Raw genomic sequence first — 18,604 nt, 5'->3', positions numbered from 1 at the left:
GCTGAGCATAACAAAGTCCCTGGGAGATTATATGATTCTCTGAAGTCTTGAAAAGTTTGAAGACCTGAATTGTCAAATATGTCACTGAGGATGAAAGACCATTGAGGAAAAACAAAGGGTGTTGAGCCCGATAAGTTATGGTTGTTGTTCCATAATGGAGAATGGCTGTGAAAAGGGAATAAGATCATGAGATGTCTGTTGGCCTGTCTCCACACTTCAACTGCATTAGCAATTATTGGACCCATTCGAAGACATATAGATTGTTGTATACAGCCAGAGGTATTGTAGCCTAATGGGTTTTATTCATCTATGGGTATTTTCTGTTGAAAACAATTACCATTTATATTTGTCTTTAATGCAGAGTTTGATCTAAACGTCAGAAGCTATCGAGTGATATGGTTCCTTTCTATGTTATAGAGTAGAATGGTGTTTCTGCTGGTGTATCCTGAGGTAGCAGCTTTCCAAGAACCTCTTTCCGCAGTGCGTACAGGTGAACGACCTTTCTTCCGTGTGGGCCTTCAGGTGCCTCTTCAGCTGGTGCTGGCGGGAAAACCTCTTCTCATACTGGGGGCAGCTGTAGGATTTCTCCCCTGTGTGGACCCTCTGGTGCCTCTTCAGGTTGCCAGCCTGGGCAAAGCGCATGTGACACTGTGTACAGCTGAAGGGTTTCACCCCTGTGTGGACCCTCTGATGGATCTCCACCTTCTGGGAGCAGCTGAAGCCTTTGTTACAGAACATGCAGAGGAACAGTTTGTCTTTATTATTGCCTGATGTGGTTCCCCCTCCCTGCGCCTTGGCACTTTGGTCTTTTGAGTTCAATACCTGATCGAAAAGGACGGAGCCATGTGAATCGGAAGGCCCCAATGACGTGGACACTGGGTCGTATTACTGGTACTTGAGTTGAATTGGATAACAATGTCATAGAGAAGTCTCACAAGCTCCCCTATGGCAGATAAGTAAGGATGTACACTACTGTTCAAAAGTTTGGAGTCACTTAGAAATGTCCTTGTTTTTGAAAGAAAAGCTAAATGTTTGTCCATTGATTAGAAATACAGTGTAGACATTGTTAATGATGTAAATTACTTTTGTTGCTGGAAACGGCTGATTTCTAATGGAATATCTACATAGGTGTACAGAGGACCATTACCAGCAACCATCACTCCTGTCTTCCAATGGCACATTGTGTTAGCTAATCCAAGTTTATAATTTTAAAAGGCTAATTGATCATTAGAAAACCCTTTTGCAATTATGTTAGCACAGCTGAAAACATCAGCATTTGTGGGTTCGATTACAGGCTCAAAATAGTCTTCTGAAACTTGTCAGTCTATTCTTGTTCTGAGAAATGAAGGCTATTCCATGAGAGAAATTACCAAAAACGGAAGATCTCGTGCAACACTGTACTACTTACTCCCTTCAAAGAACAGCACAAACCAAAAATATAGTGTTACACTTCAATGACAGTGTTTTAGCTATGCCAACACACCAAACAACACATATGTGTAATATGTGAGAATGTAAGCGTACCTTGAGCCCTATACTACATACATGGTACTGCATTAAGTACTGCATTTTCTTCCCAGTCCTGTCTGGTACAGCGACGGTGGGTTTGTGCCCATAGGCGACGTTGTTGCCTGGTGAGGACCTGCCTTACAACAGGCCTACAAGCCCTCAGTCCAGCCTCAGTCTGAGCACTGATGGAGGGATTGTGCGTTCCTGGTGTAACTCGGGCAGTTGTTGCCATCCTGTACCTGTCCCGCGGGTGTGATGTTTGGATTTACCGATCCTCTGCAGGTGTGTTACAAGTGGTCTGCCACTGCGAGGACGATCAGCTGTCCTGTCTCCCTGTAGCGCTGTATTGCCCTGGCCGCATCTGCAGTCCTCATGCCTAAGACACGTTCACGCAAGTTTTCATAACTGTGACCTTAATTACATACCGTCTGTAAGCTGTTAGTGTCTTATCGACTGTTCCACAGATGCATGTTCATTAATTGTTTATGGTTCATTGAACAAGCATGGGAAACAGTGTTTAAATCCTTTACAATGAAGATCTGTGAAGTTATTTGGATTTTTACAAATCTTCTTTGAAAGACAGGGTCCTGAAAAAGGGATGTTTCTTTTTTTGCTGAGTTTAGTTTACACTTAAAGGGCCTTTCCTTGGTGTGAACGGCCTCTTCACATACTTAGCCTCAGAGAAGCACTTCCTACACGTACGGCTGGTATGGCTTGTCTGTCCTAATACTTGGCCTCCCACGTTATGATGTGGTAGAAGCAGGAGCCAGTCTTTGAGCTCCCTCGAACTCTAGCTATTGTTATTGGGATTGTGTGATGGAAATGTTTATTCTGCTTTTATCCAACCCCCTGATTTACACACATACATACAAACACACATTAGGTTGTAGAGGCTGGAGCAGAGAGCAGCTGCAGTGCACCGTCCAATGAGCAGTTTAGGGGGTTAAGTTCCTTGTTCAAGGGAACTTCAGTGGTAGGTGGTCCCTGAGATATTGATGCCAGCAACCCTCCGGTTGCCGGCTCACTCCTCGCCAGATGTGCTCTGTGTGGTTTGGTCCCGGTTCCGACTCGGGAAGGAAGAGTGATGGCTCCTGATCCATGGTCGTGATCCGGGGCAAGTCTTTGTGACCAGCCATCTCAGAGGACCAGTCTCTCTCACCAGTAACACTGGATATCAGCAGGTCTTCATGGACTGCAGACTGCAAACAAAGATTGTGCAGAAAAGCATAAAGGTTTATTACATTTGCGTTTTAGTCATTTAGCAGACGCTCTGATTCAGAACGACATACAGAAGCGACTAGGGTTAAGTGTCTTGCTCATGGGCACATCAACAGGTTTTCCCACCTAGTCATGCTCGGGTATTCAAACCAGCGACCTTTCGGTTACTGGCCCAACACTCTTAACTGCTAGGCTACCTGAAAAAAACTCGCTGTACACACAGAAACATTACATCATATTAGAACATGTTAATCACAGTCAAGCCCATGTCTAACAGTGTGATTCAAGTACCTAACAATATGGAGCCATTGGAGTTTATTATAAAAAATGGCGATATGTGTTTTCAAGAATTTGTACATACAAACACGTTTTGTACATTTCATGTAGGCCTTACAATAGAACGAAAACAAGACACCAAAAAAATCTGGGAATGTTGTAGAATAACTTTGGTTGTTTAATCATGTAATCAGTGCTTAATTTGTAAATCGGGAGGTGCCGGAACAAAAAATATGCACGAGAGGCGGGTGACCTGGGGAGCTCTGAGTTACCGGAACGCATTAAACACTAACTGGGGAAAGTATGTGATGCTGTGCAGTTAAATGAATCATATTTTGAGTTCCAGGGTGTTTATAAAAGTCTAAATAACAATAAAAACGCTGACGTGGAAATAGTTATTGGTCATTGTTCACTTCCATTTACACAATGGGTGTGGTTCAATGAAAAAGGTACTCGCGCTGTTTTTGGAAATAAGATACTGCTTATTATAATACACTTCAAATCTCCTATGATCACGGTCTTTACAGCTGAGAGAAGACTTGCTTAGAAAGAACAGTGTGTTAGCAACTCTCATAAAAATAAGTATTTTACAATCCAATTTCAAATAGCAAGTTAACAAAGGGTATGTGGTTAATTACCCTCTTACCCCAAGACACTAGACATGATAACTATAATAATTCAACTAAAGAATAGTTCCCAGACATCCCCTGTGTACATCTCAAGCCACACTGCTACGATTTTTCCCCATTATGGACACTCCTATGTCTGATAAGGCTAGTCAGGAAGGAGAAGCTCTTGTAACATAGTTTGCACTTGAAGGGCTTGTCCTTGGTGTGAACGGCCTGGTGCCTCTTCACATAGTTCGCATGAGCGAAGCGCTTCTGACAGGTGGGGCAGGCGTACGTCTTGCCGGCTTCCGTCCTAACGCTCGGCCTCACACGTTGTGACCCAATGACACCAGAGGTAGAAGCAGGAGACACCACCATCAGGTGGTTAGTCTTTGAGCTCCCTCCTTGACCTCTAGCCATTATTTGGGTGTTGTTGGGATTGTGTGCTGTGCTATAGGCTAGGTATCGCTCGTGGTGAACGCCCATCCTGACCCTGTCTATATTCGTGGGGTAACCATGAGGTAGCTCAGGAAGGCTAGACCCAGGTCCAGGCTTTCTATGAACCCAGTCACCAGGCATTAGGCGAGATCCTGAAGGGGAAGACAGACTTCCTGTTAGACTCCCACCAGGGGGATCGCCCACCACTCTCAGTAAAGGCTGAAGCCCAGGGTGACCTGCTTTGTTCATCATGGATACGGTGGTGTTTGTATTATAGGAACATGAGGGTCTATCTCTATCAGCCCCAGGCCCTGCTTCATCCCTGCACTGAGACTGTGAAGAGAAGGGTCTGGGCTGCAGACTGGATCCCTGACTGGAGCCTCTGTCTCTCTGATGACCACCAGGACTGAGGTTGTTCAGACCACCTGTCCACTGGTTGTGTTCTATGTAGTGGTTGTGGTGGAGTCTCTGTCCCCCATGGTTTGGTCCTGGTTCTGACTCGGTAAGGACGAGTGACGGCTCCTGATCCAGGGTCCTGATCCGGGACCAGGATTTGTGACAGGCAGCTTCAGAGGACCAGTCTCTCCCGCCAGCAACACCGGATATCAGCAGGTCTTCATGGACTGCAGACTGCAAATAAAGATTGTACAGAAAAGCATAAAGGTTTATATAAGAAATTCTTCGCTGTACAGACAGAAACATTACATGACATTATAAAATGTTAACCACAGTCAAGCCCATCTCTAACACTGATTCAAGTATACTACCAATATGGAGGCATTGCAATTTATAAAAAAAAGTAAAAAAAGAAAATGCTCCATACAGTGCATTCGGAAAGTATTCAGGCCCCTTAACTTTTTCCAAATTTTGTTACATTACAGCCTTATTCTGGAATGTATGACAGTTTTTCTTCTTCCTCATCAATCTACACACATACCCCATAATGACAAAGCAAAAACAGTTATAAAAAACATAACTGAAATATCACATTTACCCTTTACTCAGTACTTTGTTGAAGCACCTTTGGCAGCGATTACAGCCTCAAGTCTTCTTGGGTATGACGCTTCAAGCTTGGCACACCTATATTTTGGGGTTTCTCCCATTCTTCTATGCAGATCCTCTCACACTCTGTCAGACTGGATGGGGAGCGTCGCTGCACAGCTATTCTCAGGTCTCTCCCTATATGTTCGATCTGGATCAAGTACAGGCTCTGGCTGGGCCACTCAAGGACATTCAGAGACTAGTCAGGAAGGAGAAGCTCTTGTTACATAATTTGCACTTGAAGGGCTTGTCCTTGGTGTGAAAGGCCTGGTGTCTCTTCACATAGTTCGCATGAGCGAAGCGCTTCTGACAGGTGGGGCAGGCGTACGTGTGAACAAAGCCACTCTTGTGTTGTCTTGGCTGTGTGCTTAGGGTCATTGTCCTTTTGGAAGGTGAACCTTCGCCCCAGTCTGAGGTCCTGAGCGCTCTGGAGCAGGATTTCATCAAGGATCTCTCTGTACTTTGCTCCGTTCGTCTTTCCCTCGATCCTGACTACTCTCCCAGTCCCTGCCACTGAAAAACATCCCCACAGCATAAGGTTGCCACCACCATGCTTCACCGTAGGGATGGTGGCAGATTTCCCCAAGACATGACACCTGGCATTCAGGCCAAAGAGTTCAATCTTAGTTTCATCAGACCAGAGAATCTTGTTTCTCATTGTCTGAGAGTCCTTTAGGTGCCTTTTGGCAAACGCCAAGCGGGCTGTCATGTGCCTTTAACTGAGGAGCGGCTTCCGTCTGGCCACTCTACTATAACGGCCTGATTGGTGGAGTGCTGCAGAGATGGCTGTCCTTCTGGAAGGTTCTCCCATCTCCACAGAGGAACTCTGGAGCTCTCTCAGAGTGACCATTGGGTTCTTGGTCACCTCCCTGACCAAGGCCCTTCTCTCCCGATTTCTCATTTTGGCCAGGCAGCCAGCTCTAGGAAGAGTCTTGGTGGTTACAAACTTCTTCCATTTAAGAATAATAGAGGCCACTGTGTTCTTGGGGACTTTCAATGCTGCAGACATTTTTTGGTACCCTTCCCCAGATCTGTGCCTTGACACTCCTGTCTCGGAGCACCACAGACAATTCCTTCGACCTCATGGCTTGGTTCTTGTGCTGACATGCACTGTCAATTGTGGGACCTTATATAGACAGGTGTGTGCCTTTCCAAATCATGTCTAATCAATTGAATTTACCACATGTGGACTCCAATCAAGTTGTAGAAACATCAAGGATGATCAATTAAAACAGGATGCACCTGAGCTCAATTTCGAGTCTAATAACAAAGGGTCAGAATATTTTTGTAAATAAGGTAATTTTTGGAATATATTGTTTTATAAATGTGCAAAATTGACTACGGGTATTGTGTGTAGATTGATAAGGGGAAAAAACGACTTAATCAATTTTAGAATAAGGCTGTAACGTAACAAAATGTTGAAAAAGTCAGAATACTTTCTGAATGCACTGTATATGTTGATTCAAGAATGAAGTATAATGTTTTGGTTCGACTGGGATTTTTTTTTTTACAAATCAGTCAGCACACAGTCGATTTAGTCTTTAATTTCAACAAAACTGTCATACACTCACATATGGGACTTACACACAGCTTCACTACTTCATTTATTTTTTATTTTTTAATACTTTCGAAAAGTTCAACATTACATACATCTTCACTACTTCATGTCAAGTAAACATGAACTAAGGCACTATCTTTATCTCACTATAAAACACCAGCATCAATCTAAAGGGACATAGTTGTCACTTCATCAGTGAAGCATTTTTACAGATACCATCACACCAACCATCACCTTATCATTCTAATTCTTTCCTCAGTTCACCGCATCCAGTTCCCTACGACATCCAAAACCAACAGAATTAACTACCAACAAACTACACTGAACAAAAATATAAACGCAACATGTAAAGTGTTGGTTCCATGTTTCATGAGCTGAAATAAGATCCCAGAAATGTTCCATACGCACAAAAAGCTTATTTTTCTTAAATGTTGTGCACAAATTTGTCTACATCCCTGTCAGTGAGCATTCCTCCTTTGCCAAGATAATCCATCCACCTGACAGGTGTGGCATATCAAGAAGCTGATTAAACAGCATGATCATTACACAGATGCACCTTTTGCTGGGGACAATAAAGGCCACTCTAAAATGTGCAGTTTTGTCTCAACACAAAGCCACAGATATCTCAAGTTTTGAGGGAGCGTACAATTGGCATGCTGAGTGCAGGAATGTCCACCACAGCTGTTGCCAGTGAACGGAATGTTCTTTTCTCTATCATAAGCCGCTTTCAATGTTGTTTTAGAGAATTTGGCTGTATCCAACTGGCCTTAGACCACATGTAACCCTTCACCTGCGGGATCATCTGAGACCAGCCACCCGGACAGCTGATGAAACTGAGTATTTCTGTCTGTAATAAAGCCCTTTTGAGGGGATAAACTCATTCTGATTGGCTGGGCCTGGCTCCCGAGGATTGGCCAGGCTCACCAGTGGGGGGGCCTATGCCCTCCCAGGCCCACCCATGGTTGCACCCCTGCCCAGCCATGTGAAATCCATAGATTAGGGCCTGATGAATTCATTTCAATTGACTGATTTCCTAATATAAACTGTAACTCACCCAATTGTTGCATGATGCATTTATATTTTTGTTCAGTATAACTAGTACTACTTTACATTTCACTATACATGGACCATGTGCATTTTCTGCTGGTGTGTCCTGAGTTATCTCCTCTCTGAGAACCTCTTCCCGCAGTGCGGACAGGTGAATGGCCTCTCTCCCGTGTGAACCTTCAGGTGCATCTTCAGCTGGTGTTGGTGGGAGAACCTCTTCTCACACTGGAGGCAATTGAATGATTTCTCCCCTAGGTGGACCCTCTTCAGGTTGGATGAGTCCGAGAAACTGTCCCGGCACAGGTGGCAGCTGAACAATTTCTCCCCCATGTGCATCCTCTGGTGGATCTCCACCTGTTTGGGGAAACTGAAGGCTTTCCCACAGAATAAAAACGCGAAGCGCTTCTCTTTGGCGCCACCACTTTTACTTATTCCATCTCTACTACTGTCATTTGTCAATGGGCTTGTGTAACCATTTAGAGTTAAGGCACTGGCATTGTCTGAGGTCTGGTTTAACATTAGGAGAGTGTGAGGAGGTCGAAGGCCAGGGAGTGTCTGTGTTGTCACAGGGTCCATGTTCCAGTTAATATATCCTAAAGAAGGCAGGTTGAAGGCAGCACCTGTTAGGGGGTTAACCTGAGGCGTCATCAGTCTCTCTGAAACACAATTATAGGAGCAGGATGGAGCATTGCTAGCCAAGTCTGTGTCTGTTCTCTCCAGCTGCATACAAACACCTCCCCACCTTCGCAGACAAAATCTATGCCTAGCCCTGGTCTCAGCCAGTCTGTTGTCATGGAGACTAAGTTCAGATGTTGATTTGTGTAAAAAAAAAAAAATTCTTGTTGTGGTTAACAGTGTTGTTCACCAGCCCAGAGTTGAGGACTCTATCCCATCCACTGACCTCCACTATGTCACCTCTCGTCCTGGCCTGCTCAGTGATGTTGTCCCCCGGGCCCTTGGCTGCACCCGTCTGGGTCTGGGAATCCAAGATGTCTTCCCAGTCTCCTCTGTTAGCTTCCAGCCAACCACCTACAGGAAAATGTTACTGTCCAGACTTAACAAACATGACACATGGATGGATTTTTAGACATGGATTTTTAGTGTGTTATTTGCCTGGTGATGTCTGACTTATATTGATATACACTGAGTGTACAAAACATTAGGAACGCCTTCCTAACATTGAGTGGCACCCCCATTTCCCTTCAGAACAGACACAATTCGTTGGGACATGGACTCTACAAGGTGTTGAAAGCGTTCCACAGGGATGCTGGCCCATGTTGACGCCAATGCTTTCCACAGTTGTGTTAAGTTGGCTGGATGTCCTGTGGGTGGTAGACCATTCTTGATACAGTCAGGAAACCGTTGAGCGTGAAAAACCCAGCAGCGTTGCAGTTCTTGACACACTCAAACCGGTGCGCATGACACCTACTACCATAACCCGTTCAAAGGCACTTCAATATTTTGTCTTACCCACCCTCTGATTGGTACACATACACAATCCATATCTCAATTGTAGCTAGGCTTAAAAATCCTTCTTTAACCCGTCTCCTCTCTTTGTCTACACGGATTAAAGTGGATTTAACAGGTGACATCAATAAGGGATCATAGACCTGGTCAGTCTGTATCATGGAAAGAGCAGGTGTTCCTAATGTTTTGTACACTCAGTGTACATATTTTAGTTATTGTATTTTATACAAATTGTTTTGATATTGTTTAATAAATGAAGTAATCATATTGTTTCATATGTGTTTAATACAAAAATAAAAGCCAGGTGCATCACTATTCCCATTTAAGATTATTACTGCATGTAGGCTATATGTATTTCTCAATTACCTTGCTCCCCCATCTTTAGTCCACTCATCAAATCAATGCTCTCTGGTCCATCTTCTATTGTCTCCTCTTTGACCAGCAACAGATCAGGCTTCCCATCCTCCATGTCTACTGACTGTAAGAGATACAGAGTGAGAGGATGTTGGATCAAGAAATCTGATATGAGCACCCTGCTATGGAGCATCTTCTGATTGGGCAATGGGGGACTGATATGAGTTTTATGCAAACATGTTAGTTGATTTGATTACTTGACACTCTTTAAAGGGATAGTTCATGATTTCTCCAGAATCAGATTAAATTGTGGATACAATTTTTACGTCTCTGCGTCCAGTATGCAGGAAGTTAGAGGCAATTTTGCAAGCCAGTGCAAACTAGCTTAGTGCAAAGACTGGAAGTTTTCAGGTACAGCTAGCATGTAACTTTAAAGAGTGTCAAGTAATCAAATGAAACGAATAATTCAAAGGCATCGTCCCACAATTACAACAAAATGAATCAAGACCTGGGCCCCTAGTCTCAGAGTACGAGTGCTAATCTAGGACCTTTCCAAATAGAAAAGGCAAAACTGCTCCTAGATCAGCAAACCTACTCTGACACATTTTGTGGATACGGGTCCTGACCTAATACCATTCAGACAGTAGTTTCCGTTGGCTCACCTCAGTGAGACTGTGTGAGGTCCTGTGCTGCTCAGATGGTTCCTCTGTGGGTTCAAGAGGTGAAGTCTGGTTGTCGTCCATGACCATGGTCCCCTCAGGGTTCCCCAGACCCTCCTCACACCCCTCCTCCTTCACCAGCAGAACCTCTGGACCCTCCTCCTGGAAGAGAGAGGTGATGCAGATTACACAGACATACACTCCCTCAGGTACGTACACACAGATAATAAACACACTTTCAACATAGTGTTTACCCATCCCCACTGAGTTTGAGTCCTATACTGTAGTTACAGAATGACTTCATTGTTGTTAAACCCATCATGGAGGACATAAATATGATGTCGTGGGTAAAAATAAGTCAGCTATGATAAGTCAAAAGTCATCAGACAAACCTGACTAAAATATTTTGATGTGTACAGTAGGTGTCTGTTAGTGTGTGGATATGTGTAGCTATATTTAGTAAGTGTATATAGATGCATGCTAACTAAAGATAGTCTCAATGAAAGTCTTAGAATGAAAAGTCACATTTTGTGTTTATTAAACATAAACAAGTGTTAAATACACCATATGAAAACCACACAAACATCAACAAAAGAATCTGCATTAACTTGAAACTACATTCATTCAAGTGTCTTGGGGGGGGAAAAAATCAGTTGTTGAACTGAAGCAATGAAATAGGCATTTGTGAACATCATATTGCCTACATAGTACAAACACAATATGTAACCAACTTTTTAGGCTTATATACGACTAAAATATCACACAGTGTCTGGATGCAATATTCTACCCAGGAATATTCAACACTGAAATCTGTTACTCTCATTATTCCAAATTCATCTGTGGATCTTTTCTGCAGACAACAATGACAATTCATCTTTGTCTTTAATGCAGGGTTTGATCTAAAATTCAGAAGCTATAGAGTGGAATTTTTACTTTCTATGTTATAGAGTAGAATGTTTTTTCTGCTGGTGCATCCTGAGGTAGCTCCTCTCTGAGAACCTCTTCCTGCAGTGCATACAGGCGAAGGGCCTCTCTCCCGTGTGGACCCTCTGATGCCTCTTCAGGTCACCAGCCTGGGCGAAGCGCATGTGACACTGAGTACAGCTGAAAGGTTTCTCCCCTGTGTGGACCCTCTGGTGCCTCTTCAGTGTGCCAGCTTGGGCGAAGCGCATGTGACACTGGGTACAGCTGAAGGGTTTTACCCCTGTGTGGATCCTCTGGTGGACCTCCACCTTCTGGAGGCAGCTGAAGCCTTTGTTACAAAACATGCAGAGGAACCGTTTTTCTTTACTATTGCCTGATGTGGCTCCCCCTCCCTGAGTCTGGACTCTAGCCCTGTCTTTTGAGTTCAATACCTGTGAATCGGAAGGTGCCATTGACGTTGACACTGGGTCGCGATCCCTGAACGCATATAAAGGGAAGTTGGTTGCGACATTTAGATTTGTCTCTAAGCTTTTCCTGTAGTCTAAGAAGTCACTAGTGTTGCCCTGCGAGTGTCCTTCTCCTAACTGAGCCTCGTCTGCATTCCATGTCAGAGGAATGTCGCCCTCCACTTTCACAGTAACCTCATCTACGACCAGACCCTCCCTTTTCTTATCTAGGGACCCTTCAGAGTATACACTACTACTGTACCGGTTCCAGTCTCCTCTCATTGAATTAGTCTGTGTATCTAAGTCCACAGGCATGTCACCAGGTATCATCTCTGTAGTGTATGAACAGGATGGATCATTGACAGTATATAACGAGTCACTTGGGTCCTGATGGGACAGAACCGGCCTCGGGCTCGAGTTACCATAAAGTAAATGCTCAGAGCAGGGAGCAGGAGGACAGCTCAGTCGACCCAGCCCTGTTAAAGTCTCGATGTCTGTTTCTGACTTGAGGACGACGTTCGGCGTTCCACTAACCTCCATCGTTCCACTGACCTCCGTGATGCTACGTTGGGTCCTGGGCTGCGCTGGGGTGGTGGTGGGGTCCTCTGTGGCTACAGGGGGTGATCCAGCCTCTCCAGTCTGGATGTCTCTGCTGTGCCGTGGGTCCTCTTCTCCTTCAGACCTCTCCTGCTTGACTCCAGGACCTGCAGCCTCTGCATCTGCAGACTGACACAAGAGAAAGGAGTTTATTACCGGTACATGAGTTGAATTGGATAACAATGTCATAGAGAAATCTCACACGCTCCCCTATGGCAAGTGAATAGCTGAGGGGAGCCTTTCTGAAATAAACAAACCACATTTGATTTACAAAGTAACTGTCATTTTTTATGCAACACCATTACACTAACCTCTATCACAATAATGTGCTGGGTTGAGGTTCCATTCCCCTCATCAACGGTGATTGGTTGGTCATCTCTCCATGTATTGTGTCCCGCTGGCTTCACAAAGCTCCTGTGGCCTCCAGTGAGATGTCCTTCACCTGAGAGAGTGATTGGGGGTTATAAACTGGGTGGTTCGAGCCCTGAATGCTGATTGGCTGACAGCCATGGCATATCAGACCGTATACCACAGGTATGGCAAAACATGTATTTTTACTGCTCTAATTACATTCGTAACCAGTTTATAATAGCAATATGGCACCTCTGGGGTTTGTGGTATATGGCCAATATACCATGGCTAAGGGCTGTATCCAGGCACTCCGTGTTGCATTGTGCATAAGAACAGCCCTTAGAGCCATAGTATATTACCACATCACCTCAGGCTTATTGCTTAATTAAAGAAGTGGTTAGGTTAGCTACTGTCAATGCTCAACAGTATATTATACACTATTGACACTGTCTAGAATTGGCAAGGATGTAAGGTAACAACTTTCATAATGTATTGATTATAGATTGATTGATTATGTTCCATGCATCACATTGTTTTTATTGAGTAAATAATAGGAGATGCAGTAAATCAACAATCAGGTTAGAATATGATATTGTGTTTTTGTGCAAGATAGCTTAGTAATCAGGGGAATTACTGCATACTATCCAAAAACGGACCACGAACCAATTTTGGTTATCACATCTAAAGTTACACATGTGCAGTGCAGAGACAGGCCGCGCAGTTCGGCCTTCTGCTAAATGTACCTCTTGCCATTCCTCTGAATCGGTCAATCTTGACACTGCTGGGACGACTGGCGAGGACGCGATCTCGCGTTGTCCTCTCTGCGCGCTCCCGTGCCACCTTCAGTTCTATTAACTGTAGTTTCCTCCGCAATCCCCTGTTTTCTTTCTGGCTTTGAGAAATTTCTAAACGAAACACTGCATAGTCGTCGTCTACGAGTTTACAGATCTCTGCCACGGCTGCATTCGCTAGTACCTCCATGATGGAGGCTATTTGAGTGTGAAAAACCATACAGTTAGCCATTGTTAACTGCTACTAGCTAGGTTGCGTTACCTAGATAACATCTATCAACCAAGTCCTGTCTCCAACGCAAAGTAAAGACTACATGGGGCAAGTATGTGATGCTGTGCAGTTAAATGAGTCACAGTTTGAGTTTCATTGTGTTAATGAATCTAACAAAAACGCTAACGTGAAAATTGTTCTTGTTCAACGCTTACTTCCGTTTACTTTTTCTTCCGTGAGGTTTTATGGCGAACTACACGCAAATGGTGTGTTGCCGCCACCAACTGGACGGAGGTGAGAAGAAAAATCGAATAAATGTGAATTCCATTATGGTGAAGGGAAAATAACATTATGTTAAACATTTCCAAAAACGACATTCCTATTTCCTTCAGTCATGAAAAAATAAAGGCTTTGGGGCCTGAGAGGGTGGGATCGCATGAGACAGTTAACCCCTGAACTGGCAGTTAACCCACTGTTCCTAGGCCGTCATTGAAAATAAGAATTTGTTCTTAACTGACTTGCATAGTTAAATAAAGGTAAAAAAAAAAAAAAAAGTACACCATGTAGATCCTCATTAAATATTTTAATCCCAGAAAGCGTTCAGTTGCAGAAATTATGTTGATCTTTCTTGACTTCTTTTCAACTTGTGCAGTGCCGTTTACTCCCATCGCTATAAAAGACACAAAATCCACCTTCTTCACATTAATCATTTCTGGGTCCTGCTGCTGGTGATAGGGCCTACTCAGGCTGCAGTGTAGGCCTACCGGTATTCACCACCATCGGACCTTCACAGATACTCGACCTTTCTCCCCTTCTGACAGCCTCTGCATCCCTTAAACCTCCTAAGGATCCGACACTTTTTTTCAATTTTCGCCTAAAATTACATACCCAAATCTAACTGCCTGTAACTTAGGCCCTGAAGCAAGGATATGCATATTCTTGGTACCATTTGAAAGGAAACACTTTGAAGTTTGTGTAAATGTGAAATGAATGTAGGAGAATATAACACAATAGATCTGGTAAAAGATAATATAAAAATTTTAAAAACGTTATTTTGTATTTTTTTGTACCATCATTTTGAAATACAAGAGAAAGGTCATAATGTATTATTCCAGCCCAGTTGCAATTTAGATTTTGGCCACTAAATGGCAGCAGTGTATGTGCAAAGTTTTAGACTGATCCATTGAACCATTGCATTTCTGTTCAAAATGTTGTATCAAGACTGCCCAAATGTGCCTCATTTGTTTATTAATAACTTTTCATGTTCAGAATTGTGCACTCTTCTTAAACAATAGCATGGTATTCTTTCACTGTAATAGCTACTGTAAATTGGACAGTGCAGTTAGATTAACAAGAATGGAAGCTTTCTGCCAATATCTGATATGTCTATGTCCTGAGAAATTTTCTTTGCTCCTTGTCCATTCTCTTCTACCTTGCATGTGAAATCTCATTCGGCTTCTCACCTCTACAGACACTTCTTACATGTCCAAATATTTTACAGCAAGAACATTGTAAAGGACGATTTATAAAAACAGACACCACTTTCAAGCAGGCTAGTATAACTAAATACTTCTGGGCACAGATTTTTGGAATTTTTCAGAATAAGAGTCCCGTCTTGTACATTTCTATGAATAATTATGGAATATGTGCACAATTGTCAATATGTTTTATACTTATCATACAAATAATCATGAAATGTCTTTCTATAAAATGTGTGATTTATTTGTTTATTTCTTTAAGCCTAAATGGTCAACCATTTTGTGTGTGTGTATATGTAACCGATGTTACATATACACACACAGGCTCATGCACAGGCTCCCGGGCGCGAACCAGGGACCCTCTGCACACATCAACAACAGTCACCCACGAAGCATCGAAGCATTTTTTTTATATTGGATATACTAATTGCACCATACACAATTATCTGCATGTTTTGTTGCAGTAAAAGAGAGGTCCATTCTACTCAGGAGCACTTTTAGTTTCTAAAACCACAGAGTTTACACCCAGAGGAGCGTGGCTGCTCATTTTTTGGCCTTTAACGAAGCAATGCGCATGCCCAGCCCACCTGACAATCTGTCTTTTTCAGCCATCCATTTCCTGTGTTTGAAGGGTGCAAAATCCACTTGTCACTTAAATATCGCTGGATTGATTGCTTTTACCCTTGTAACTCTTTCATACTCTTGCTTGTGCCTGTCGTTTTTTCCGTTAACGTTACGACTGCTGAATTTTAAAACAATAATCCTTTCAAACACACCCCGGTAATGACTGGAATGGGCTCAATGGGATACATTGGCTCTCCATTTAATCTATAACAACGCTAAAGCTTCGTTGGGGATTTAACGCACCGTCTCAACACTTACAGTGCCTTCAGAAAGTATTCATACCCCTTGACTTATTCCACATTTTATTGTGTTACAGCCTGAATTCAAATTTGATTAAATAATTGTTTTACTCCCACCCATCTACCCCATAATGAAAAGGGGAAAACATGTTTTTAGATTTTTTTTGCAAATGAATTGAAAATGAAATACAGAAATATAAAATGTACATACACAACCGTTCAAGTTTGGGGTCACTTAGAAATGTCCTTGTTTTTGAAAGAAAAGCACATTTTTGTCCATCAAATTGATCAGAAATACAGTGTAGACATTGTTAATGTTGTAAATTACTTTTGTTGCTGGAAATGGACGATTTTTAATGGATTATCTACATAGGCGTACAAAGGCCCATTATCAGCAGCCATCACTGCTGTGTTCCAATGGCACTAATTGATCATTAGAAAACGCTTTTGCAATTATGTTAGCACAGCTGAAAACTGTTGTGCTGATTGAAGAAGCATTTGTGGGTTTGATTACAGGCTCAAAATGGCCAGAAACAAATAACTTTCTTCTGAAACTCGTCAGTCTATTCTTGTTCTGAGAAATGAAGGCTATTCCATGCGAGAAATTGCCAAGAAACTGAAGATCTCGTACAATACTACGCCCTTCACAGAACAGCGCAAACTGTCTCTAACCAGAATAGAAAGAGGAGTGGGAGGCCCCGGTGCACAACTGAGCAAGAGGACAAGTCAAGCTCGTGTCTAGCTTGAGAAACAGACACCTCACAAGCAGACTGAACCAGGTTTTGCCTGTGCTTAGCTTTTGTCTGTGCTTTACCCCCCCCCCCAAAAAATATAAAATTATCCCTAGTCCTTGCCAATGACAAGCATACCCACAACTTGATGCAGCCACCACAATGCTTGAAAATATTTAGAGTGGTACTCAGTGATGTGTGCATACTGAGTGTATTGATACACCATCCAAAGTGTAACTTCACCATGCTCAAAGGGATGTTCAATGTCTGTTTTTTTTTATTATCTTCCCATCTACCAATAGGTGCCCTTCTTTGTGAGGCATTGGAAAACCTCCCAGGTCCTCTCCTGTGTCTGCACCTCATCGTTCCCCTGGGAAACCTGTAAGGGAGAGGGAAATGGAGAGACAGGAGAGGCTAATCTGAAGGACAGTTCCAAGGGGCAAGAATTTAAATGAACAACATGCAAGAGGCTACATAGAATTGGTGTGTGTCCTTTCATCACTGAGTCGGTTCCCTCTTCCAGCAGTCAGGTTGGAGTCTCTTCTGCTTCTCTTCTGTTCTTTGGCTTCAATGGTGTACATCCTCCTCTCATCTTCTTCCCCAAGATCGCAAGGAAGCAATGGTGTGTCATGTTAATCACTCTATTATTGATCTACTGGTGTCATGTGACAAAATGTTTAAATTGTGTTGAAATTGAATTATAATCCCTCAAAGTTTACTGTAATTAAGCAATAAGGCACGAGGGGGTGTGGTATATGGCCAATATACCACGGCTAAGGGCTATTCTTATGTACGACGCAATGTGGAGTGCCTGAATACAGCGTGGTATATTGGCCATATACCACAAACCCCAGAGGTGTCTTATTGCTATTATAAACTGGTTACCAACATAATTAGAACAGTCAAAATAAATGTTTTGTCATACCCGTGATATACGTACGGTCTGATATACCACGGCTGTCAGCCAATCAGCATTTAGGGCTCAAACCACCCAGTTTATAATATACAATAAACTAGTGTTTTTCCTATCTTGTAGCTGTCATAATATGTGTATGTTATGCTTTGCATTGTTAATGACAATGTATTATTGATCTAGCACGTGACAAGATGTTTAAAATAATTTTTTACTGTTAAAATTGTATTAGGTTACCTAATATACAGTAAACAAGTATTTTTCCAATCTTGGAGCTGGCACAGTATGGGCATGTTATGCTTTGCCATGTTAATAACAATGGATTATTGATCTACTAGTGCACACATCTAAAAAAAAAAAATCTACCAGCTATTTTTACAGGTTCATTTTTTTACATAGGGGTCATCAAAGTTCACTGTAATATAACTACTTTAAAAAGAAATGTGGGGATAGAGCAAGAAAATTTTGTTAAACACTATTTATAATCTCTGTTTAAGGAAATAGAAAAAAAACATCAAACTCACTTAGATCTTGCTGTGAAGCTGTGTGTGTCTTTATGTACTGTGTTTTTCTGTCATGACTGTAAACACATCTTTCTTTAACAATTGAACATTTACTCAACAGCACCACCGTTATGCTACTGCAGCCTCTCTCTACCTGTGATTTCAAAGTCGTTTTTTATAAGGTGCAAAAATGAAATAAACGATTTGGTATCATTTCGATTCTGGAAGATCGAATACGTGCGCTTCAAACTGTTTGCTTGGAATGATTTGAAACTATCGTCTCTATCTGTGCATGAGCCTGCATCCGCCTCGGAGTGACAATTGCATGGATCCTGGTTACAGTTCCAGCTATTGTGTTCTCCTATTAAAGGATTTGGAAACTAGAAATGCTCCTGAGTAGAATGGACCCCGCCCCTTTTACTGCAACACAATGTACAGGAAATTATTTTATGCACAATATATGTGTCCATTATGAAAAAACAATTGGATTTAAGCTGATTAGCCACTGATTTAGGGCATCAAAAATGAGCAGTGACGATGCTGGGGCTATAAACTCAGGGGATTTGAAAAGTACAAGTGCTCCTGAGTAGAGTGGACCCCCTTTTACTCTGACACAATGCA

At 42.6% G+C, this 18,604-nt stretch overlaps 1 protein-coding gene and 1 long non-coding RNA gene across 4 annotated transcripts; one reads left to right on the top strand and one right to left on the bottom strand.

The window, feature by feature from the left end:
* Positions 1-2,721: 2,721 nt before the first annotated feature.
* Positions 2,722-13,516, bottom strand: LOC139577665 (uncharacterized). 3 transcript variants are annotated; one of them, XM_071404820.1, is made up of 7 exons: positions 13,237-13,516; positions 12,454-12,584; positions 12,080-12,271; positions 10,179-10,337; positions 9,529-9,640; positions 8,597-8,724; positions 2,722-4,679 (listed from the first exon to the last, which is right to left on the bottom strand). In XM_071404820.1, exons 1-7 carry the CDS (start codon positions 13,514-13,516, stop codon positions 3,735-3,737), a joined length of 1,947 nt encoding a protein of 648 aa, XP_071260921.1. In that variant the 3' UTR covers positions 2,722-3,734. The 3 variants fall into 3 exon arrangements, with proteins under 3 accessions (XP_071260921.1, XP_071260922.1, XP_071260923.1); XM_071404821.1 differs by having other exon boundaries at positions 12,098-12,271; XM_071404822.1 differs by lacking the exon at positions 2,722-4,679 and adding an exon at positions 6,682-8,351.
* On the top strand, positions 13,473-18,219 carry LOC139577694 (uncharacterized). The gene is made up of 3 exons (XR_011675358.1): positions 13,473-13,607; positions 13,736-13,789; positions 16,870-18,219. It is a non-coding gene; the product is annotated as an uncharacterized lncRNA (long non-coding RNA).
* Positions 18,220-18,604: the final 385 nt, after the last annotated feature.

Source organism: Salvelinus alpinus, chromosome 6, assembly GCF_045679555.1.
Source record: "Salvelinus alpinus chromosome 6, SLU_Salpinus.1, whole genome shotgun sequence".
Lineage (NCBI taxonomy): Eukaryota > Metazoa > Chordata > Actinopteri > Salmoniformes > Salmonidae > Salvelinus > Salvelinus alpinus.
Note: the sequence above shows the minus strand (reverse complement) of the source record. Positions and strands in the feature narration are given on the sequence as shown.

Excerpts from the sequence above, each read along its gene's own strand:
- LOC139577665 (XM_071404820.1), bottom strand. The coding sequence starts at position 13,516 with ATGGCTAACTGTATGGTTTTTCACACTCAAATAGCCTCCATCATGGAG. Across the intron at positions 12,585-13,236 it reads ATTCAGAGGAATGGCAAGAG|GTGAAGGACATCTCACTGGA; the intron begins GTACATTTAGCA and ends TCACTCTCTCAG. Across the intron at positions 10,338-12,079 it reads AGGTCAGTGGAACGATGGAG|GAGGAGGGTCCAGAGGTTCT; the intron begins GTTAGTGGAACG and ends TCTCTCTTCCAG.